At 33.4% G+C, this 22,159-nt stretch overlaps 1 protein-coding gene across 3 annotated transcripts in view; it reads right to left on the reverse strand.

Moving 5' to 3' along the window:
• Positions 1–22,159, reverse strand: part of RALGAPA1 (Ral GTPase activating protein catalytic subunit alpha 1) — a 260,435-nt gene that overhangs the window by 125,586 nt on the left and 112,690 nt on the right. For 2 of the 3 annotated variants that reach the window (XM_054588112.1, XM_054588037.1), the window contains 9 exons: positions 16,175–16,342; positions 12,913–13,037; positions 11,651–11,867; positions 10,106–10,282; positions 7,851–8,003; positions 4,418–4,611; positions 4,069–4,167; positions 3,402–3,557; positions 1,724–1,852 (listed from right to left, as the gene is read on the reverse strand). In XM_054588112.1, coding sequence (XP_054444087.1) covers positions 1,724–1,852; positions 3,402–3,557; positions 4,069–4,167; positions 4,418–4,611; positions 7,851–8,003; positions 10,106–10,282; positions 11,651–11,867; positions 12,913–13,037; positions 16,175–16,342 — 1,418 coding nt within the window. Of the gene's footprint in view, positions 1–1,723; positions 1,853–3,401; positions 3,558–4,068; positions 4,168–4,417; positions 4,612–7,850; positions 8,004–10,105; positions 10,283–11,650; positions 11,868–12,912; positions 13,038–14,806; positions 16,343–22,159 lie in introns of all 3 variants that reach the window. The other variant, XM_054587963.1, reaches the window with a different exon arrangement.

Consider the following 22,159-nt stretch of genomic DNA (forward strand, 5'->3'; position numbering starts at 1 on the left):
AACATAGCCTATTCATGCCTCTTTCCCTCTGCCTGGAATACCATCCCTCATCTCCATTCTCACATATAAAAATACTACTAATTTTTCAAGGATATATTCAAGTATCTTTTTCATGAAACCTCCCCAATATCCAAAACCAAATAAGATCTCTCCTTTGTCTGAATTACCATATAATTTTATTTAACAGACTCGTATTGAACAATGTGTCATATAATGTCCCAACTATGTTACAAATATTAATTACTTTAATCCTTATAGAATAACTCCATGAGGAAGGTTATCTCTATTTTATAGATGAAGAAACTGATACAGAGAAATTAAGTAGTAACTTGTATAAGGTCTCTTATAACTGGCAGAGCTGGGATCTGAACCTAGGCAGACTAACTCTAGACTCCATACTTTTAACCACTATGCTAAGCTCCTCCTATTGGTATCTATTTTTTGTCCTATATTTTATAGTTGTTAATATACTTCCATATTTTCCCAGCAGCAGACTATAATTTTATCTTTTATTCTATATCCTTCTGTATTCCACTGAAAGGAACACTTTGTACCTAAGGGGAAACAAAACTATTAAAAGTAGAAGGGCTTGGCACCACGTTTAACACATAGTGTGCTGAATAAATACTAACACATTCAATTAATAAACACCTGTAAGTGTGATGCTGGGCCAGGCCCTGGAGATGCAAGATGGGTAAGGCATGATCTCTGTTTTTAGGGAACTTGAAAAATGGGACTGATAACTAGCTATACATACAGGTTCTTTTATTTGCACATTTTCTCTAGGTAATTGTATCCAGTTTTCTGGTTTTCAATACCATCTATAAGGTAATGTTTCCTAGCTTTGCATTTTCAGTCCTGATATCTTCTTTGAACTCCTGAGTAATACATACAATGGCCCTCCTGACATCTCCTCATGGATGTCTAATAGACAGGCTACTATGCCCCAAATAGAACTCCTCCTCATTCACTGTTGCTCTTTTGCAGCTTATAACTTTTTCAGGTTATAAGGTGCTAGTCAAGTATTACTGATTTTTCTCTTCCCAAAACCCTTAGAATTTTCTAGCAGGCTTTCAGTTAATTGTTTCTTATTTATACTTTGATCCAGAGCGATCTTTCTAAAATGCAAATTTGATTATGTCACTCCTTTCTTAAAATCCTTCAATGGTTATCCATTCATTCTTTCCTTAGCATGAAACCTAATCTCCTTAGCACTATAAACACAGTCACTGCTTTTCTCTTTAGTTCACCTCTGTCACTTAAAATAAATATATTCCAACTATACTGAGTTACTTGGCACTGTCTCACAGCTCCATAGCTGCATGAAAAATCCTCACATGCTGTTTTATTAGAGTTTAGAGTGTATTCCTAGAGCATATTCCTGGGTTATCCCACCTCTGTTTCTTTCTTTTCTTCTGCTATACAGCTCATTGCCCTTTCTTTACTTTCTTCTCTCCTTCTGTTTCCTTAGATTTTTGTCAACTTAAACTTGTTTTATTTAGCAGATTAGTCCATTTTTATAGCTCCTGGGTCAATTCAACTAATTTTAGTACTTTTTTATACTTCAAAATTTCTTATTTACTTTTTCTTAATGTGGGACAAGCAATAAATTCCAAATAAACTGCACAATTTCCTGAACATCAGATTGCTATATTTGCTTTGTTAGTTGAGTCCTGGTTAACTAAGACTGTTATATTATGAAGAACGGGAAATAAAAACTCACATTGAGAAAAGCTGAAGAAGCCACTCTGCCAGCAGCTACAATAAAATCCATAATAAGCATTGTGGCACCAGGCAAACCAAGTGAAAAAAACTGAGGTGAACAGTGCTTGATGATTGTATTGACAATATCCTTAGGAATAAGAAAAGAAGTGGAAAAAAATATCACAAATGTAATCTTGAGTATCAGCTAATCAAAATCCTTAAAGACAGATATCACATGAAATAATAAAACAGGTAATTACTAAACACTGACTAATTACAAAGACTAATTTTAATTTCTCCAAATAATCCACGCTTAGTGTTGTATCCTGTCAAAGAAAAGTAAATGTAAAACACTGACACTAATACAACATATATTTTTCAAAAGAGAAAGTTAGAAGGCTCTTTGCTTCAAGGATTAAAACAAATTGCAGAGTAGTTTCTCCTGCTGCCCATTGCTTCCATGGGATAAATCTGATCTCTGAAGTTGCATGACCTGTTATATGGCAACTAAAGAGATTCTTTTTTTAGATAAAGTAAATTCCTTTGATGATAGATAGCTAGCATCATAAATCTAGATGCAGGCATTTTTGAAGGAATATTCTTAACTTGGTTATTCATCTACTTTGACTTTGAAATTTACCATGAGAATGCAGTCTGTTAGGTTGTGTTACTCAATCTGATTTATCTTCAACAAAAGCTTCTCTTTTTCTAGTAATTAAGAGCATCAATTTATCTGAGACATGTTTATAAGGTAGAACATTGTAACTATTTCTAATTAATGCAAGTTTTTTCATTTTTCAAAAAGTGATACAATGATTATCCTTTAATATAAATTTAATGCTCTCTAAATGAACTGAAAGTGAAATTTAACCACATTTGATAAAAAATGTTTACATTATCTCGACTTGTAATCTTCCACAATTTTTATTTTATGGCCAGGATCAAGACCCATGAAGTAATGTTCTGGAGTCAAAACTATGACTGTATAATGTAATGATTGTGATTGATACAAATGCCTAGTCAATATAATTGTCATTATGCTCATACAATTTATGGTAATAAGAAAATGTGATGTGTTGACTCTTAAGAGTGGAAAAAGACTGCATGACTAGATGAGCAAATCCATAGGCCTCAAGTGCCAATTATCAAGCAACAATCACAAAATGCCTAAGATGGCCCTGGCTGGTGTAGCTCAGTGGACTGGGTGACGGGCCTGTGAAGTAAAGGGTCACAGGTTCAATTCCCAGTCAGGGCACATGCTGGGTTGGAGGCCAGGTCCCCAGCTGGGGGTATATGAGAGGCAACCACAATTTGATGTTTCTCTCCCTCTTTTTCTCTCTCCCTTCTCCTCTCCCTAAAAATAAATAAATAAAATCTTTAAAAACAAAAAGCCTCAGATGTTGTCAATGTAATCAAATGATGTTTTAATCTCTTCAAAAAGTGACCTAGATAATATAACAGAGGAACGGTACATTTAATAATCAAGTCAGTCCCTTAACTAAAATAGCTTGTTTTTTCACCTACATTTCAAAAAAAAAAGAAAGTGAAAACGAGGGCATAAAATGAAAGAAATAAGTAAATAAACCATTATCTAAGGAAACAATTTTAATTCTAAATCTAAAATGCCAAGCGTTAAACAGAATGAAGAATCAAAGATAACTGTATAAAGCTACTTGCTAGAAAGTGTATTTGTTTACCTGATCAATATGAAGTAATCCACAATGCATTATATTATAGAAATGTGTCAGAAAATCTCTATTTGGAGAAACATCTTGTCTTCTTTTCATTGTATTGCAAATAAGTTTATAAGCATGTAATTTACCTTGCTTATATTTATCAGTCAACATGGTTGCCTACAATTAGAAGATGGTGGTTTTTTATACTCAAAAACAAATACTGTTTGTTAAATACTTAAACATTAAAATATATCAAGCAATATATTTATTTTCACTTATTTCTATGTTGTCTCAATTTCTTTACTAGACCACCTAAACTATCACCATTATAAAATGATACAATGTAGGTATGAATAACCACAGTTTCACTTAGGAAAATGCATCAAACATTATCAAATGATACTTGAAAGAATTACATCTTTAAAAGTACACTCACACTGTAACACAAATGAGAGGTTAATATTTTATTAAATACAATAAAAACATAATTTTCTATAAAAATGATATATCCTGTATAATAATTTCACTGTGCCCACTCTATGCACTGTATTAACCCTAAATGATTAAAAACCAAGTGCTCTAGAAAAGACTATACAAGAGCTCAAATATCTGTCAAATGTTTAAGACTGACCACATGCTTATATGTTAAATGAAATGTTTACATTAATATTTCATATGTTAAGCTTACCTTAAAGAGCCAAGGTGTAAGAATTCTCAGTGGGGGAATCAATACTGGTGGAGAAGGGGAGGTCAGGTTATCAGTTGAAATGCCAAGGTTATCTCTAATCTGTAATTTTCAGATAAAATGCGACAAACCTATGAAAAGTGTTCTCTTCCAATTTGTTTTACTTTAAACTTGAGATCAAGCCCAGTATCTACCACTAACTACATATTTAATCATGGTTAAGTGAATTCATTATGGTATACCAATTTACAGTAAGGGAGTAGGGAGGTGGTGTGACTATATTATTTTAAGGCCTCTACTTCTTAATACTTTATATTAGTTTCCTTCTCCCCGTATACCTTTTCTTTTGTACCTTAGCTAAATTCTGCCAAAGTTCACAGAGGTAATCAAAAACTTGAGCATGTATTTCAGGATCCATAATAGCATTGACATCTCCCAAAATGCCCAGCATTCTTCGCCACATTACAGTAGCAACATCAGCATGCCATCCTGTGAGGGTACCCCCTGCCATCACGCTACAACATTCAGATGGAAATTCACTGATTTCTATAAAAAAAATAATAATACACAAGTGTCAGTAATTTTCCTGGAGAATTAATCATAAAAATACGAAAGAGTTCAACTAACAATCTTAAATTACTACAAAAGTGAATAAATTACATCATTACTGTTATTTTTTTCCTGATAAGGTGAAAACATTATCAGTTCATAATTCCTTGTTATGACAATAATTACTTACTCAATAGTGTTTCTACCTAGATTTACCTAAGGAGGAAATTATGAAATACCAGATGGAGAAGTTTGTGTTTGATATAAAGATTGTACTTACAACTATATATTCTATCTAATAACTATTTCAGATTATATCACCAAATTATCATCAAAATCTCAAGATGAAGATAGATTCTGCAGGAAGTCTTTATAAGCCTGTTTCTTTGTAGTTAAAATTTGTAAAGAAACATATATATTTCACAATTATACCAGACCTAGCATTAAAAGCGTTATCAAATGTATGTCAAAAAAAATATTTTTACTAAAATTTTAAAATAATCTAAAATTTCCATAATTAAATTTCTGATTATTAATATTGGCAAAATCACACGTAAGAAATACAGGTAACCTTGGATCCTAGTGTCATTTCTATCACTAATTATGTGTCGAACAAGTTACTAAAAATCCTCCCCAATGCTACACTTTTTTGTCTGTGAACAGATGGTTAAGCTGGATATCATTACAGGTCTCCTTCAGCTTAAAAAAATCTAATATTCTTATTAATTTTTTAATTTTTTTACTGAATTTATTGGGGCAACATCAGTTAATAAAATTATATAGGTTTCAGGCATACAATTCTATAATACATAAAAACCTATTATTCTATTCAATGTATATAGTGAAAAGGCAAAATAATTAGAAAATCAGTAAAAATTTTTCTGCTAGATAAATTCTCAATGTACTGATAATTTATGTTTGTTAGTATATGAATATCCTTTACTCTTAATGTTTACCTTTTTTCTCTTTGCTTGTAAAGTGTATAATAACTTGACTGTATTATTAAAAAACCACTGAATAGTCTTTCACAATAATAAAAAACAGGCTTCTGGTGTAAACCCACTAAAATAAAACAGAAGAAAGCCTGTGGTTTTAAGCGTCACTGCTAACATCTCCTCTCTCTACAGACCCTCCATAATATAGTGATAAATCAACTGCTTTGCCTCTACCTTATCCTTCTCAAAGTAAAGCTGACAAAATTTTAAGTGATGACAAAGCAAGCAACAATGAATGATTCCTTAAATCCCAGATTGGGCTGGTGGTGGTATCAGGTAGCTATAAAGGATATTATCAGGACAGCAGAGACAATCTGATTATGAACTAAAATTGCAGCAATACATCAATATTATCTTAAATGTGGCCATTGTATTATAGTAATGCAGGTAGTAAATGTATACTTATTCTCTGGACATTCTTGCTGAAGTGTTTCGCTGTGTAGAGTGTGGTATTTATAATTCACTCTTAAATGATTCAGAAAAAACCAAAAATTTTTTAAAAAGTACGGTGGAATTTTTTTTTTGGGGGGGAGGAGAGTGGGTACATGTATATGCAGATACAAAGGGATAAAGAGGCAAAATGTTAACTGGTGAATTTACCTAAGGGATTTATGGGTATTCACTTATTAGCCTTGCAACTTTTCTAAAAGCTTACTTTTTTTCCCCAAATATCAGGAAGAAAACAGAAAACAAACAAAAAATTGCAAGCCAAAGGAGGAAAGAAAAAGTCAGAAATAACTGACAACTATATAATTAAGGCTATGTAGTTCCGAGGTAATAGCACATTAATGAGTACCTTAAAAAAAAGGGCATAAGGCTTTAAGTTTCTTCCTTTGGTCAAAAAGCAAATCTGCTACATTACCAATGAAACTCGCATTTTGTGTTATTTATTGTATAGATCTCATCAACTATGTCCTTGACAAAAGTTTTTTAGCAGATTTGCAGAATGACTTCTTATCCTGATGTTTATTGCATCATGTAGGACTTAGCAAAAATAATGTTATTCAATTTGTAGTTTTTAAGGTTTCCTAGTCACTTTTTAACATTTACTTAAAAATAAAAGTAGAGAGCTTCCCGGACAAGAAAAAAACTGAAGTAGTTCATCATCACCAAACATTATATAAAATATTAAAGGGACTTATTAAAGAAAAAGATCAAAACTAGGAACAATAAAATGGCAATAAATACACATCTGTCAACAACTAAATCTAGAAAACGAACTAAGCAAATAAGAAAAAAGAATCATGGATATGGAGAGCACTTTGATGGTTGTCAGATGGGGAAGGGATATGGAAGAATGGTGAAGAGGTAAGGGGATTAAAAAGTACAAATTGGTAGTTACAGAATAGCCACGGGGATGTAAAAACTATAGTACAGGAAATGGAGTAGCCAAAGAACTTATACACATGACCCATGGACATGAACAAAGGTGTGGGGATTGCCTGATGGAGTGGGGGGTGACTGGTGGAGGTAGAAAAAGGGGGAAAAACTGGGACAACTGTAATAGCATAATCAATAAAGTATAATTAAAAAAATAAAATAAAAATACTTCATTTGGATGGCTTACTTTATAATTAAATTTAGTTGATATACTTGTAAGAAAGTATTGATTCAATCAATTGTTTCACTGGAAACCTGATTAGTAAATGATAATTCTATTACTTTCTCCTGTGAGTCAGCAGGTTCTTCAAATATAACATTAAGAATAATGATGCTAAATTATGCATATTTCTGCTTTAGGAAATGAATAGCAATATATCAATGATAATACAGGGTCCAGCACAAATAACACCCCTATTTTTATTACAAACTCATAAGCATGTGATTCTTTAACGTAACAATATCACACTTGAGCACACCACATGACATTTTAGATGAAATGTTCAAATTAAAACTATAAATTATTACACCCATATTACTACACTACCAACCACACTCAAGCAGGCATTACTTCTGCCAGACCCTGTATAACACAAAATTAATGCAATCATTAATGCTAGAATTGTAATCAACTGTAATAAAGTAACGAGTAACAAAAATTAGAGTATAAATATCTTTAAGAACAAGAAAAAAATGTTAGAGAAGCAAATTTCCAAAAGACTCAGAAAAGTCCAATAATAAATTACTACATAATAAATACGTATATAATACATAATTAAGTTTAAGATGCCTCATTTTAAGATCTCCTGACACTAATGCCCTATAAGGAGAAATGGCAGATATCTAATTTCCAAATATTGCCTAGGTCATCCGGCGTCTGAAGAACTGAGTGGTGAAGCTTCTCATCAAGCTGTAGATCTTTCTGTTCCATATGATCCATATTCAATGTGGAAGGAGAAGGTGTTTGTGACCTGGATCCCAAAGCTGAGTGAACTGGAGAAGCACTTTCTGAACCTGCAGATATAATTTCATAAAGTTAGTATAAAGAGGATATTCAATGCCCTCTACCAAATATATAATACTTAAAGCCCCAATAAAACAGAAGTTAAGAACATCAAAAGCTAAAAGAAGGTTGTAAATTAGCCAAAGAGATAACATCAAATATTATACAAGACTTTGTATATAGGGCTCTCATCTCACATCTACCATGAAACTAGTAGGAATCAGAATTGGATGTACCAGTTAATAGGAGCCATCAGTGAAAGTAAGAATCTCTACTCCCATTCCTGGTCCAGCTATAAAAACTCTGATACCTGCTGCTATTCTACTCTATTTTTTTAAATCTTGGGGCAATGAGCTCTGTATGTCACCCTCACTGCTAGCCTAACAATGGCCCCTCATGGTCCTAGAGTCTTCAGTCTCCCTCTCACCCCTACTGCTTCTTCCTAATCCATCCCGAGATCTAAAAATCTAATCTAATCTAATTATGTCACTTCCTCATTTAAAATCCTTCTTTGGCTCCTTAGTAGACTCAGCATAAGCTGAAACTTCTTAGTGTGTTTTCCCATCTTTCTGCAACTTTCTTACTGTTCTATTACCCCTCTAGTACAGTGATTTCCAACCATTATTTCATTTCATGGCACACATGCATTAATTATTAAAATTCTGAGCACACCAAAAAATATATTACATTTTTTGCTTATCTGACAAAAAATTACAGGTATAATTTGGTTCATTCACACCAGATGGCTACTGTTGTGTGACTTTTTTGTGGGGGGCGGGGGGTGGCAATCTAAGAGAAGAGATCAGTGCCCCTGACCAGATAGTCAGGCATTGCATGTTTAAAAATTCTTGCAGCACACCAGTTGAAAATCACTGATCTAACCCATTGGCTCCTGTTTTCTACTCAGCTCCAGTTCCCCAATCTCTCAGGCTAATGTTCTTATCTATCTTCTAATAGAAAAGATGTGGATGAGGTAGAGTATGAAAACAAAGGATGGGTTCCTGTCTATTGAGTATTCCCATTGGCCAAATTTCACCTCCTTGAGCCCTGGCCAGTGTGGCTCAGTTGGAGCTGCATCCTATAAATCTGGTCAGAGTATGTGCCTAGGTTGCTGGTTCAGTCCCTGGTCAGGGTGGGTAGGAGAGGCAACCAATAGATGCTTCTTTCTCTCATCAATGTTTCTCTCCCTCCCTTCCCCTCTCTCTGAAATAAGCATGTCCTTGGGTGAGAATTAAGAGGGAAAAAGAGGCCTCCCATGCCACCAAATATCCAGGTTTCCAAATGACTTAATGTTTTACCTTAGAAAAAAACTTCATCTGCTTGATTTGGCTGAAGAAGTGTGCCTCATTCAGACATGCAGAAATTCTTGCTCCAGTCTTGCAAGTTTCAGCTAACCCCAGGATGCAAAAACCATCCTACTGATATTTAAACGGGAGTGGATAATCTCCCACTAAAGCGTAGCAAACTGCAGTGGAAACCAGAGTGAATCCGGCTCATACAGTGGAACTCCTAAACTATGGGCCACTAGCTGCTCAGGTTCCTGATGGTTATGGCACTAACTCTGCAATAATGTGATCCTGTACTTCACAACTGAATTTCTTGGAACTGACTTGTTATGTTATCATTGGTTTGGCCACACATAAAAAGTTGCTGAAAGGGATAATTTACTGTATAAACACAGAATATTACTACATTAAAAAAAATAAAAGGCCTTCTAACAGGCAGCATGCTTTACGTTTTCTATAATACTTTGCCAAAGAAAACTATAAAGATCTCGGTTGATTCTGAAAGACAATGAAAAGGGTAGAATGCAACAGTTCTTAACTTTTCTGCGATTATCTATTTAAAAACTGCTGCAGGAAATGCTCTGGTGCAAACATACACAAAATTTTGCATATAATATTAGGAGTTCATAGAGTCCCCTGAAGCTTATCCTTGTAGATTCTATGTCAAGAAACTCTTAATTTTTTTCTCCATTACATGACCATGTGTGAAAAAATACTTAAACAGTAATAAATAATACTTAAAATCTATCAAATTAAATTCTAAACTGATTCTTTGGTAGCTTTTACAAAAATACATTTAAGGAATACATGCCCTTGAGTAACTTTACCAGTAACTGTTGCAACTTCAGCAGAGAAAGCCTGTTGATTAAGGCTGCTTGTTTCAGAATCTATGTGAAGCGTGGTTAAACTGGCCACTTCTTGCTCTTCAGCACTCTGATGATGACAAGAACTTGAATCCACATCAGCAGAAGACGCAATCCCAGTATCAGCTCCAAAGCCAAAATCTATAGGAAGAAGGAATGCTAATATATAGACGTCCCAATAACAAAAAATTTTTATAAAAAAGACACAGCTACTTCGGCAAAATGATTAAGCATTAATAGTTCTCTAAATTTATTCTATTCAGACACCATTCACGCAAGTATAAATAATGTTAACACTTGGAAGTTTATAGTTAGAAACAAATTTTTAAAGGTTCTCATAACTATTAACAACAATTATGATAAAAGACAGACAGACATGTATCATCATTATTCTTATCCATGTTTTCTGACAGCTAGTAATATACTTACTGCTTTTCAAGTATTTTATTTATTTATCTTTATTTTTTAAGCTTTTTGAAATTTTGATATAGTCCAATTTATATACTTTTTAAAAAAGATTTTATTTACTTATTTTTAGAGAGGGGACAGGAGGAACAAAGAGAGGGAGAGAAACATCGCTGTGTGAGAGATACACAGATCAGATGCCTCTCGCACACCCCCAACTGGGGACCTGGCCCACAACCGAGTCATGTGCCCTGACTGGGAATCAAACCAGCAACCCTTTAGTTCTCAGGCTGGCACTCAGTCCACTGTGCCACACCAGCCAGAGCTCAAGTATTTTATAATCTCTATTACAGGTGTATATAATAAAAATGGTACTTATGAGGATGATAAAAATAATTTTTCTTTTAAACCATATTCCCAGTCTGAGATCAGAGCAGTGTGTAATCTTTAAGGGTGGCAAACATGTAATTTTCCAACATATCTCCTAGCTCTTCACAAAGTTGGTTCCCAAGGACTTAACTTTTTAAAAATTTCAATATCCTTCACTGACTGCCAAGTGCAATACAGAATTATAGCAGAAAAGCTATGTGGTAGTGATACAGTACCAAAAAACATCATTGATGTCATTTTAACATGAAGCAATTACTCAAGAAATGTTTTGGATACTGAAGCATTGAACATAATTGTACTGAATATATTGAAGCACTGAATGTAACGAGACCGTAGCTTCCAAATATGAGAGCATGAAATAGTGTCAACTCATAAGCATGACTGTCTGTCTTTTATTCCAGTATCAAGTCCACCCTAATTTTTTTTCCCTTCTACATTTTTGGTCTTAAAATATAATCCATTTTATGAAAGGACAGTTTAACTTTGCTTTTTAAAATGCCTTTAGTTTGGCAAAATAAAGTTGCCTCAACTCAAAGTGATTCTCTAAACTTCCTTTAGAATTTCACTTAAAAAATGAAATCAAAGTACGTGGAAACCCCTTGTCTAAGTAACATTGGAGAGGAAGGTGAGTCATGTGATCCATAAGTCAATCTAGAACAAAAAACAATCAACAACAAAAGAAAACATAATGCTCATATAGAAAAAGATACTTGCTGTCAAATTTTCGGCCATCATATTGGAAAGCACTGAAAGAATCTGAGTGACTATCTGAGCTGATAAGATCGCTGCTCCCTGCACTGGCAGGAGAAGTCCATTCTGAGGGTACACCTGGATCATCAATAGGGCGCATTTGGTTCTGCTTGTTTAGAATATCAGGGAGGTCTTTGGGAATTTCGAGGCTGCCTGGACTACTTCCTCTTCTTGTCATAGTCTAAAAATTCAAGAAACATTCACCATTTAAAAAAAGTTTTTAAATTCCCATTAAACATCTGAAACCTTTAATTTCCAAGCAATTACCACAATAAATATTGAGATACGGGTCCTGGAGTAGAAGGGGGAAAATAAACTAATTGAACAATCTATGTTAGCTGTATGAAGTTGGGAGCCTGAACTACTGCTGTTGGTTGGCCTAAAAAAAGACCTAAATATCAGATGGTGCTGGCCTGAGATTCGTAAGCCTCAAAAGGATCCATAAAGTGATTTTAAGTTTTGATAGTATAAAGAGCAAAAGGAAAAAGGAGAAAGAAGCAGTACGAAGAGATAGTAAAGAGGGGGAGAATGATGGCCAAGATGTCATTCTATAATGATTCTATAATTTCCCCCCCCTCAAGAAAAAAAAAAAAACAAAAATGAAAAACAGGGCAAGAAATGTAATGGACCTACAGACTTTCATTAAAGACAAGCTGAAACCCAAATGGAATATGACCACTCTAAGAAGTAATTCCACCTATATTTATCTTTCCTTAACAATTAAGCATTATTAGGGATATAAGTGCTTCTATTTTCATTTTGCCTTCATTCAAATACACAAAATAAAAATAACTTTAAAATCTATTTCAAAGTTCTCTACAATGAGTAAAAAAAATTTATACTATCAAAATTACAGGAGTTTGGCCAGAAGGCCTCCATTGTTATTTTTCCTGCTAAGGGCCGGCATCAGACATCAGGATAACCTATGAGCAAGATGAAACACAGAGGGAGGACTAAGAAAGCAGTGGTTTATATCTAAATACTGGAGCAAACAGGTATTCTAATCTTTTACTCTGGTCAAAATGATAAGCTTGCTTGTTTTATGTCTTTGAATAAAAACATTAAAATATACTTTACAATTTTAATTAAAAAGGGTTAAATTTGGGGGGAAAGTTGTTTTGAATAAAAATTTCCACATATATCTTATATATGGATGTAGATAGGTATATATCTTTTAGTGTCTCTAACCTCCTCTCTAAAACCAAATAAAATATAACAACACTTACTGAGGTATTACCACTTCGAAGTCGTTCTGCTATAAACTCATCCATCAGATCAGGAACATTAGCATTGCTGCTGCCAATATCACTATTAAGAGGAGGCAGTTTTGGGCTCATGTCCTCTTTATTGACTAAAAATAAATAAATAACTATATATAGTGAGGAAAGACTTAACTTTATTTTCTAAATTTGAAACAAACAAGAACAACCCAAAACAAATTACCTATGCCATATCAATTATTTGCCAAACATGCATTTATAATTTCTTCCCTTTTAGATTTAATTTTAAGAATTAGTAAATTGATATTTACTTCATTTAACTAAGCAGATGTTAGTCAATCTTCAATATAACCTTAAACAGCAAGAAAGCTTATAGATAAGCACTAGTTGGAGTTAGGTTAATATTGCCTATAAAGAAACTGGTATATTTATCTTTCTTTCCATCTCTATGTTTCTAGTTAGTTTAATTTATAATTCCATTTTTCCTGAAAGAATATTTGCAAGAAATACATCCCTTCAATCTATGCAAATCTCAGTGGGATATAAATGAGTTTAAGTTTAGATATTTATAAATAAAAATTCTATGATTTTGAAATGTTTCTATTCTCTACAAAACCTAATTTTATTGCTTTAATAAAAGAGATTTTCACAAAGAATTTTCTGTAAAAAGAAAAACCCAAAATAATTACCTTTATTTTTTTAATGAACTACATTATGATTTACATTACCAAGAAAGTGTTCAACTTGGGAAATTAATTTATAGGAAATAAGGTATTTATTTCACTATTATGCTGTTAAAAAGTTGATTTCTCTGCAATGAAAAGAAAATCCGCACTGTTTATATTCCTAATTAACTACAAAGCATTTCAGGTTAAGAAAATACATAGAACAGGAGCTTGTTGTGAAATACCATTATCTTTATATGACTGGCCAGGCTTTGCTAAGCTTTCAAATACTGCCCTCAAGTGGCATTAATGGCTCAATGCAAGATGCATTCATTATACAGCAGTCTGTTAATCATGCTAACAAAACCATGTTAAACAAATAAAATCAAAACCTACCTTACTGCTGAAAATTAATTTTATATAACTGTAAAGTTATTTTAAATTTGAATCAAGATAAAAGTTGTTATAATGTTGCTTTTTGTAATCTGTCCATAGAGGTTCCATTTTTAAATCAGGGTTGGCTATCATGAAACCTTTATGCACATCTAAAATCTCAGAAAAGAGAAAGTAATGATAAGTGTTTCAGGGACATAACTTGCATTCTATACAAATGAATCGGACCTAAAAAGTCTATAGCTTATTTGTAAATCGCTTAAATGAAAAGCAACTACATCCAGTTTTTGAGATTTGAGAAATAATTTCCTCTTCATTACAGTTAACTAAAAATGCTGGTGCTGATTGTAGGACTTTGATTCCCATTATGTTACATAATGTCAAAGTAACATTCTACCAAGAAAAAAGATAAAACTAAATAAATCAGCAGTAAAAATAATGAGTTCAATGATATAGCTAGTGCCCTTTTAAATATAAACCATGGGGGGGCAGTATTCCAACTCCTCAGAAAACAATTTCAAGGCTCATGTAGTATACACTCAGAAAAATATCTGATTTAGATAGCCTTTGAAAAGTAATTAAAATTTTCCTGTATCTTCCTCTTTCTTATCTGTTCAGCAGCAAAGAGGTTTAACTAAATGCCTTATAAGGGAAATTAGTAATTTAAATAAACATTTTATGCTGGGAAAAATATAGCTGGGAAAAGGCGCATGCATAACCAAACAGAGAGAAAGCAGTGACCATCCCAAAGCTTTTTGATTGCTTATAGCTTGCTTCAGTTGCATTAAGCCAAACTGGTGCTGTCTTTCTCCTTTTGCGCTCTGCACATTGTTAGTGCTCACCTGCAGCTTTCCTTCCAAAATAGCCCATTACATGACTGTACAGATCCCTCAGTGGCGCCTCTGGTGGCATTCTGTTCTGCCTCTGTGGGGAAACATTTGCCTTCGGCTTTGAAAGAGCATGTACAACAGTTTTATAAACGCCACCCAGGGAGCCCTGCGGTAATCCTGCCTCATGACTTGATGATCTAAGCGTACTACGACTACCCAAATGATTACTTGCGATTTCTTCCTTTTGTAATACGGTGGGAACCTCTGTAGATTCCTTAACTGTTTTACTACTTACTGATGTTGTATTAATTGTATCTAGAGGTCTGTACACACCAGGTTTTACTAGCTCTGGAACACTATTTGAGCTGGTAGGGGGGTTGCTGGTGCTGCTATTGCTACTACTAAAACCACTGAGCTTCCGCAGTCTCATCTTCCATGGAGCCTCTTTGTTTTCCAGAGGATTATAAAACTGAACTGATTCAGTAGATGGTCTAAAAGTTACATGAACACTATTTCGTTTTTTGGTAGCAATTTTCATGATTTTGGCTCTGTGAGTTACTGTTTCAGACAAGCTCCTTTTGGTTGGAGAAAGCTTGCTAGAGTTTGTAACGTGAGGCATTCTACGGTTAACAGGTGCCTTCAGTGTGGTTTTCTTGGCATGCATAATGTGTGGAACAGTTTTTTTTTCATTAATTTGCACACCCTTAACCTTTTCAACTAGTGTTATATCTACACAGGCATCTAATTCTGTGGCTGCTTGCCTATACAGATATTTCCTCTTTTCTTTATCACAAGAGCTACCTGAACTAGGTTCCGATGACTGTTTATCACTGTTCAGTTGCTTAGATTTTTCAGAAGTTTTTGTTCTCATAAAACTATCTAATTGGTTAGATGCACTATTACTCATGAAGACAGATGAGTTCTGTTCTTTTTGAAACTGTATGTTTTCAGGAGTCCCAACAAAAGAGGAGATGCTTTCTAATTTATTTTCCTGATCTAAGTATTCTAATTTATCTAAGGATGATCTTTCATCCCTATTTACTGCAATAATCACTTCCTGAGAAGCTGCTTCTTTACCTAACTCATTTTTACTGTGATTTTCCTGGTTTTCCTTAAAATATTCTTTCAGGGAGGAAAGAAGATCGTCATCTCCTTCAAGGTCAATGTACTGGATTTGTTCAAAAGCTGAATCTGCAAGTTCTACTGGATCTATTAAGTGACAAAGATGGTCATATATGCTATCACCAACTTCCAGAGAAGACTCTCTACTATGAGTATCAGTGATGTGGCTTTCAGTGGATCTAGTTATTGACGAAGCCTCTGTGGAACTCTGCAAGCTTGGCGCATGACGGGATGAACTGTCAATGACAGGAACTGCACCTTTGGCTCGTTCAACAGTGAATGGTTCCAAGATGTCAGAAGTGCTGCTACTTCGAGGCAATGGCTGCTCCTCATTCAAAGCACCAAAAACTTCACTCCCAGTGTCTTCACTTTGTGAAAAATGTCTGACTCTAGTTGAGCGGGGAAGTATTTGAGTATCATCAATATCTGTAAAAAGAAAAATTATGTAGAGCAGAACAATATGAATATGAAAAATAAGTATTACTTTCAACCACACCCTAATCATATGCTTAAAAATAAAAAATTCTGAGATTTTTTTTTTGTAAGCTCAATGAAAGAAAATCTATTAAAAATACAGATCTGTCTTTAAATAATGATGGGCACAAGCCAATACAGCATGTAGTGTCAATGAATTAGCAAACTACCAGAATACACTTTAAAATGTTAACATGCAGAGAAAGAGAAAGTGAGGTGATGAAACATTTGGAAGTGCAGTTAAATATAGAGCTGTGCCAATAAATCAAGCAATTCAAACTGCTGTTCAATTTTTCCGACTTATTTAAGTTCCAAGCAGGAAAATTAGATCTTAACATAGAAAGTTGATCTAAATAAACCATTGTAAAATCTTATAGGGTCTCATAAACACCCATTTTCTTCCTTGTCAGGAAAGAGGCACCACCTTTTCTTCAAATCTTGCCTGTCTGATCACATAATGCAAATGAAAATCTCCACCCTCCTAAAATTCTCTGTCAGGAAAGTATCTGTTCTGTGAGGTGTATTTAATTTTATTATGGTAGTAACATCTATTCACCCATAACAAATAAAACCAAGACAGTATTAAAACACCATTTAATTTACTGGGAAGATACCTTCCCTCCCTATCACTGGCCCTTTCCATTAAACAACCATCAAACCATAAAAACTTTACCTATGTCTTCTTACTACTCTTTTTAAAAATCACAGATTTTAGAATAAAAGTGGACATTACTGATTGTCTACTTTAACTCTCTTAGGGAGGAAATTGAGGCCCAATGAGGTAAAGTTATTTTCTCAAATTTATAATCATAGATTGAGAAGCAGGTTTCGTGTTCTTTGTCATTACATTGTTTTTGCTGACTGAGGTACTAAGTATATGGTAAATCCTCAAAATACATTTATGAAATAAAAAAACACAAAATGAAATACTATTTAACAGATACATACAAATTAGAAATGTTAGAAAATACAGTATCTTTGAATCCATCATGGCCTTTACGTAACCTAGAAATAACTGGAAAAAAAATTTTTTTTCAGAAGCCAGAAAAATTAAAAAAAGGACGTCGAAAAGTCAGATGTTGCTACTCATTAGGCTTGTAACACAAAGGTTATGAGTAACAGAACTATAACCGAACAATCAAAATGAGATGACTTAGATACAGAGTAAGACAGATCTTGTCCAAGATCACAAAGTAATTTATTGATGGTGCTAGGTCTAGTGCTTAGGTTTTCTTACTCTGGACTCTGAGACCAGTTTCCTCATTTTCAAAGTGGGAACAGTAATTCACAATATCCTAAGAATTCATCCTATGGATGAAAGGGGACTGGTATTTCTGATATTCCATTCATATTATCCTTTTTGCATGAGGTCCCCCAAAAACTACTTTATACCAAATCCAGATCAAGAGAAATTTGTGTTATGCTAAGACTCCACTAGATTCCTGATGATACACATTTAGACTCCCTATATAGGTAAATACACAATATCAGCTAAATTTGTTTTGTTATTAAGTTGAGAATATACTACTTTAAATGATGCAGGCTTTCTTCTTCATGCCCTCCACTTAGAAATTCTTGTACATGAGAAGTAAAACATCTTAGAATCTCCATATTTATGCATTTATACTCATTTATTATTGCAGGAGATAACTAATGCATATTTGCATACCTTGATAACTATAAGTATTTTGGTTTGGTTTAACTCCCATAATTGATCATAAGAACCTCTGCATAGAAGACAGAGATTATATTCAGCATGCATAAAATATTCTTTCGACAAAATATTCTAATAGGACTCAGCAAGGTTTATGACAAATACTATATAACTTTCTGTAAAAATTCTTAAGAATTTTGTAGTTTTTATTTTATCAACTCTAACTTCAAAATCAATATTGTATGCCTTATTAAAATCTAATATTATGAGACTAGCAAATACACTTCGGGTTAAAAGTACTTTTAATTTTTAGTTTCCTTTATTTATATTTCATAATTTTTCCACTCTAAAGCCAGTAAAAAGTACTGTGAAGTTGTTTTTAAAAATTTCTTTCTAAACCCAGTCTTCACCTTTCATTAGAAAATTTAACCATTATTTTAGTCTAAATTTTTTCCCTCATTTTTTGTTATCCACAAATGAATATCTAAAACTTTTATGCCAGTTTAAGATATTTGTTAAAAAATCAGTATTTTTCTGTCAATAATGTAGTATTAAAGAATTTAAGTTTAAACAAAAAAACTTTTTGAAAGTTTTAAGCTTTAAATATAGTTCTTACATGAGCATATGAAAATAATAATTGCATAAAATCAAAGAAAAAATAGTTGCTGACAGGAAACCAATTCCAGCACTTGCATAACTGACTCTAATAAGCCTTAAATTTAAAGAACTTTGGTAAGGAGGGAAAAAATAAAACCCCAAATAATAGCTAAACCATATAGACTTTTCTGTATGCTAGGCAGTATTCTAAGAATCTTACATATATTAACTCATTTAATCCTTCTAACAACCCTGGGAAGTAGGTGTTACTATCCCCATTTCATAGATGAAGAAACTATTTAAGTGACTAGCCAGAGGGTTACTCAGTTAGAAAGTAAAGAGCTGGGATATGAACTAAGGCAAAAATTAGTCCACGTTCTTAATCTCTCAAATAATGTCATATATTTATGAAATAATTCTTTATTTTTTAAATTGGTAAAAAGTGTATTATTAAAGCCACACAGTGAGATACCACCATAAAGATAAAAATCTTAGAAATCAAAACTTAGTCAAGCCCTGGCTGATGTGGCTCAGTTGGGTGGAGTGTTGTCCTGTAAATCAAGCAGTCGAGGGTTCAATTCCTGGTCAGGGCACATGCCTAGGCTGTGAGTTCCAACCCCGGTTGGGGTGCATGCAGGAGGCAACTGACTGATGTTTCTCTCTCACATCGGTGGTTCTCTACTTCTCTGTCCCTCCCTCCCTTCTGTCTCTAAAATCACTGAGCATGGCCTGGGGGGAGGATTAAAAAACAAACAAAAATAAAAAATTTAGTCAAATACAAAATGTGTAAATTATCCAGAAGAAAACAACTGGTGAAGTTTGTATTGGATTGCTGAAAATAATGGTGGTGTCAGGTTAAAACAATAATGGCCTTCACAATAATGTAATTGTGCTGTTTGTATTTTACCTTGAAAAACAGCAGGCTCTAAACTAAATTATTTTAACCTAAAGTGTCAGTAACCACTGAATGAGCAAAACAAGAAAAAAAAAATTTTTAACAAACTAAAAAATACTTTTGAACTTTGAGAAAATGCTTCCTATAGCCTATAAAGTATAGAAATGCCTATAAAGTATAAAAATGCCAGTTTTATCTCTGAATTTCCTTAATGGTTAACATTAAAGTTTCCTGAATTAAAAAGTTTTTTTCTGAATATTCTGTTTCAAAGAAAACTTTTGTTATTTCCAAAGATTAGCTGTAGATTAAAGTGTTATATTAGCTTCTAATATGTAAAAAAAGATTCTTTCCACTAGAATTTGGTTTGTATTAACATCATAATATCCCGATTGCTTAAAATAGCCCCTGTCACATAGTAGGAGCTATATAACAAACAGGGGTAAAGGAAAACTGTCTTTTGTAATAAAAATTAGTAGTCACTAATTAATAAATTATCAAGTTAATTCTTCAGGGAAAAAAAACTTCTTAAGTTAAAATACTAACATACCACTAGAAAATTTTAATAATTTCTAAAACAAGGTACAGGATCAAGTGCCAAAATCCCTTTTGCCAAAGTTAAATTCTATTATTGGTCAATCATAATTGCTTTCAGTAACAATACATATTTTTACAGCTCCTGAATTCATAAAATCATTTATATTAGTATATTAAAATTGAAGAAACTTTGATTTTTTTTTTCCCCTGGAATTGCCTAAAGGAGACGACAATGTCCTTTATGCAATTTTTACCTGTCTCACCAACAATGGCAATGTACCTTCCAGGTACACTGTAGTTCTCTGTAAGAACTACAGAGCATCTATGTTTCCATTTTAACTACTAATAGAGCCTAGTAAAACCTCTACATCTTTTTAAGACTATTATGTTCAATTTGTAGGTAATTCAAAGCAGTACCTACATCATTAAATCATACAAAGAGACTAAAAAGCAACAAACCAGTGTAATTTTAATTTTAGACCACTAAAATTTAAACCACTAAACTATCGTGTATTTTTATCCTTCTAATAGTTTTCTGCTGACTCAAATTCTGGAAACAGACAAATGGCCGCTCATCATCTTTTAAGATAAGAAAATTATACTGTTTAATTTGTTTATGAACATGTTATACACTGACATATTTATATTAGCTTCAGATTTTTCTTGAAATGTACTTTTTGAAAAATTAACAAATTATTTCAGCAAAAACGTTTTAACTTAGAATTGTGCTTGAACCAGCATATTATAAGTAGAAAAGCTATAAAAAATTACTATTACATATTGATGATGAAACAGTTTTTTGTTTGTATAAAGAAGGGCCTGTTTGTTTGATTAGAGATGAAAAATTCTCTTCCTGCTCAGGCAGAATTTAGGAACTTGATGGGCTGTAACAGATACCATCTTCTTTCTCCTAATACTCAGAAAATAGAAGTAGAAAGATCAAAATATTTTGCTCTACAGAACTCACTTCAAATAATGAAACACTGTTGACATTAGCAGTCTATGTAGGCCTAGATGAACTAGACTCTTAACAGTAACAAATATGACAAAGTAGCAGTTTTGAAAACTGAAAGTAGGTCTGCAAACAATTTCAGGGTGAGAAACCCAAAGTACTTGATTAGAAAACAGTAAGAAATAGTTGCAAAAGTATAAACAGTCAATTGTCCAACATATTTATGTTCTTTTGCATCCCTTCTTTCATTCAGTGTTATTTTTGATAGTAAAAGCTAATTTGCATGAGAACAATTATTGGGATTTCTAGCTTGTCTAATCTATTTATCAGGAAAATTAAAGACTGTTAAGGGTATCATATGTGTAGAAGTAGAATCTACAAAAGTATTAGAGAAAGGACAGGGAGAATGTGCTTTGCCCAGACACTAGTAAGCTAGTAAAGCTTTAAAAAATGTCAGATCCTTGTGCAACCCCCGACATAGAATATCAAAACCTCAGGCAAAGAGCCTGGAAAAAAATATTTTTCAGCTACAGATGAGTTTGATGTTAAGAATCAATGTCACTGACACAGTGCCATCCCCTTGAACTAGTCTCCAGAGCCTAAACTCTTCAAGGCCCTGGCCCAGTCAGTTGGAGAATTGTCTGGTAACTGAAAGCTTGTGGGTTCGATCCCCAGTCTGCGTGCACAGGAGGCAACCAATTGATGCTTCTCTGGCATTATCGTGTCTCTCCCTTCCTTTCTTCCTCTCTCACTAAAGAGCAATGAAAAAATGTCCTCGGGTGAGGATAAAAAAAAAACCTCTTCAAGAATATTCAACTGTTCAACTAGTTTAGTCTATATAAAGCTGTAACACATAGCAATACACTCAAAACAAAGCAGGTAGAATGGAAATCTAACATAGAATACCTGGAGGAAAAGGGGAAAAGTGGTAGACAAAAATAGGGTATTTTGAAAACTGATGGTCCATTTTTAAAATCTTAGTATGCTAAAAGAGAAAGGAATTAAAAGGAGTTTCCTTGTACCCCCATAAGAATCCAAGAGTAATTTGTCTTTTTTTTTTTTTCCCGTGAAGTCGTTACAGACATCTCAACTCCTGATTGATGAATTCAGGAAATATTTTATTATGGGTTCAATTAA

This window comes from Pteronotus mesoamericanus, unplaced genomic scaffold (genome assembly GCF_021234165.1).
Source record: "Pteronotus mesoamericanus isolate MK-2021 breed Mesoamerican mustached bat unplaced genomic scaffold, CSHL_Meso_final contig_100, whole genome shotgun sequence".
In the NCBI taxonomy this organism is placed as follows: domain Eukaryota; kingdom Metazoa; phylum Chordata; class Mammalia; order Chiroptera; family Mormoopidae; genus Pteronotus; species Pteronotus mesoamericanus.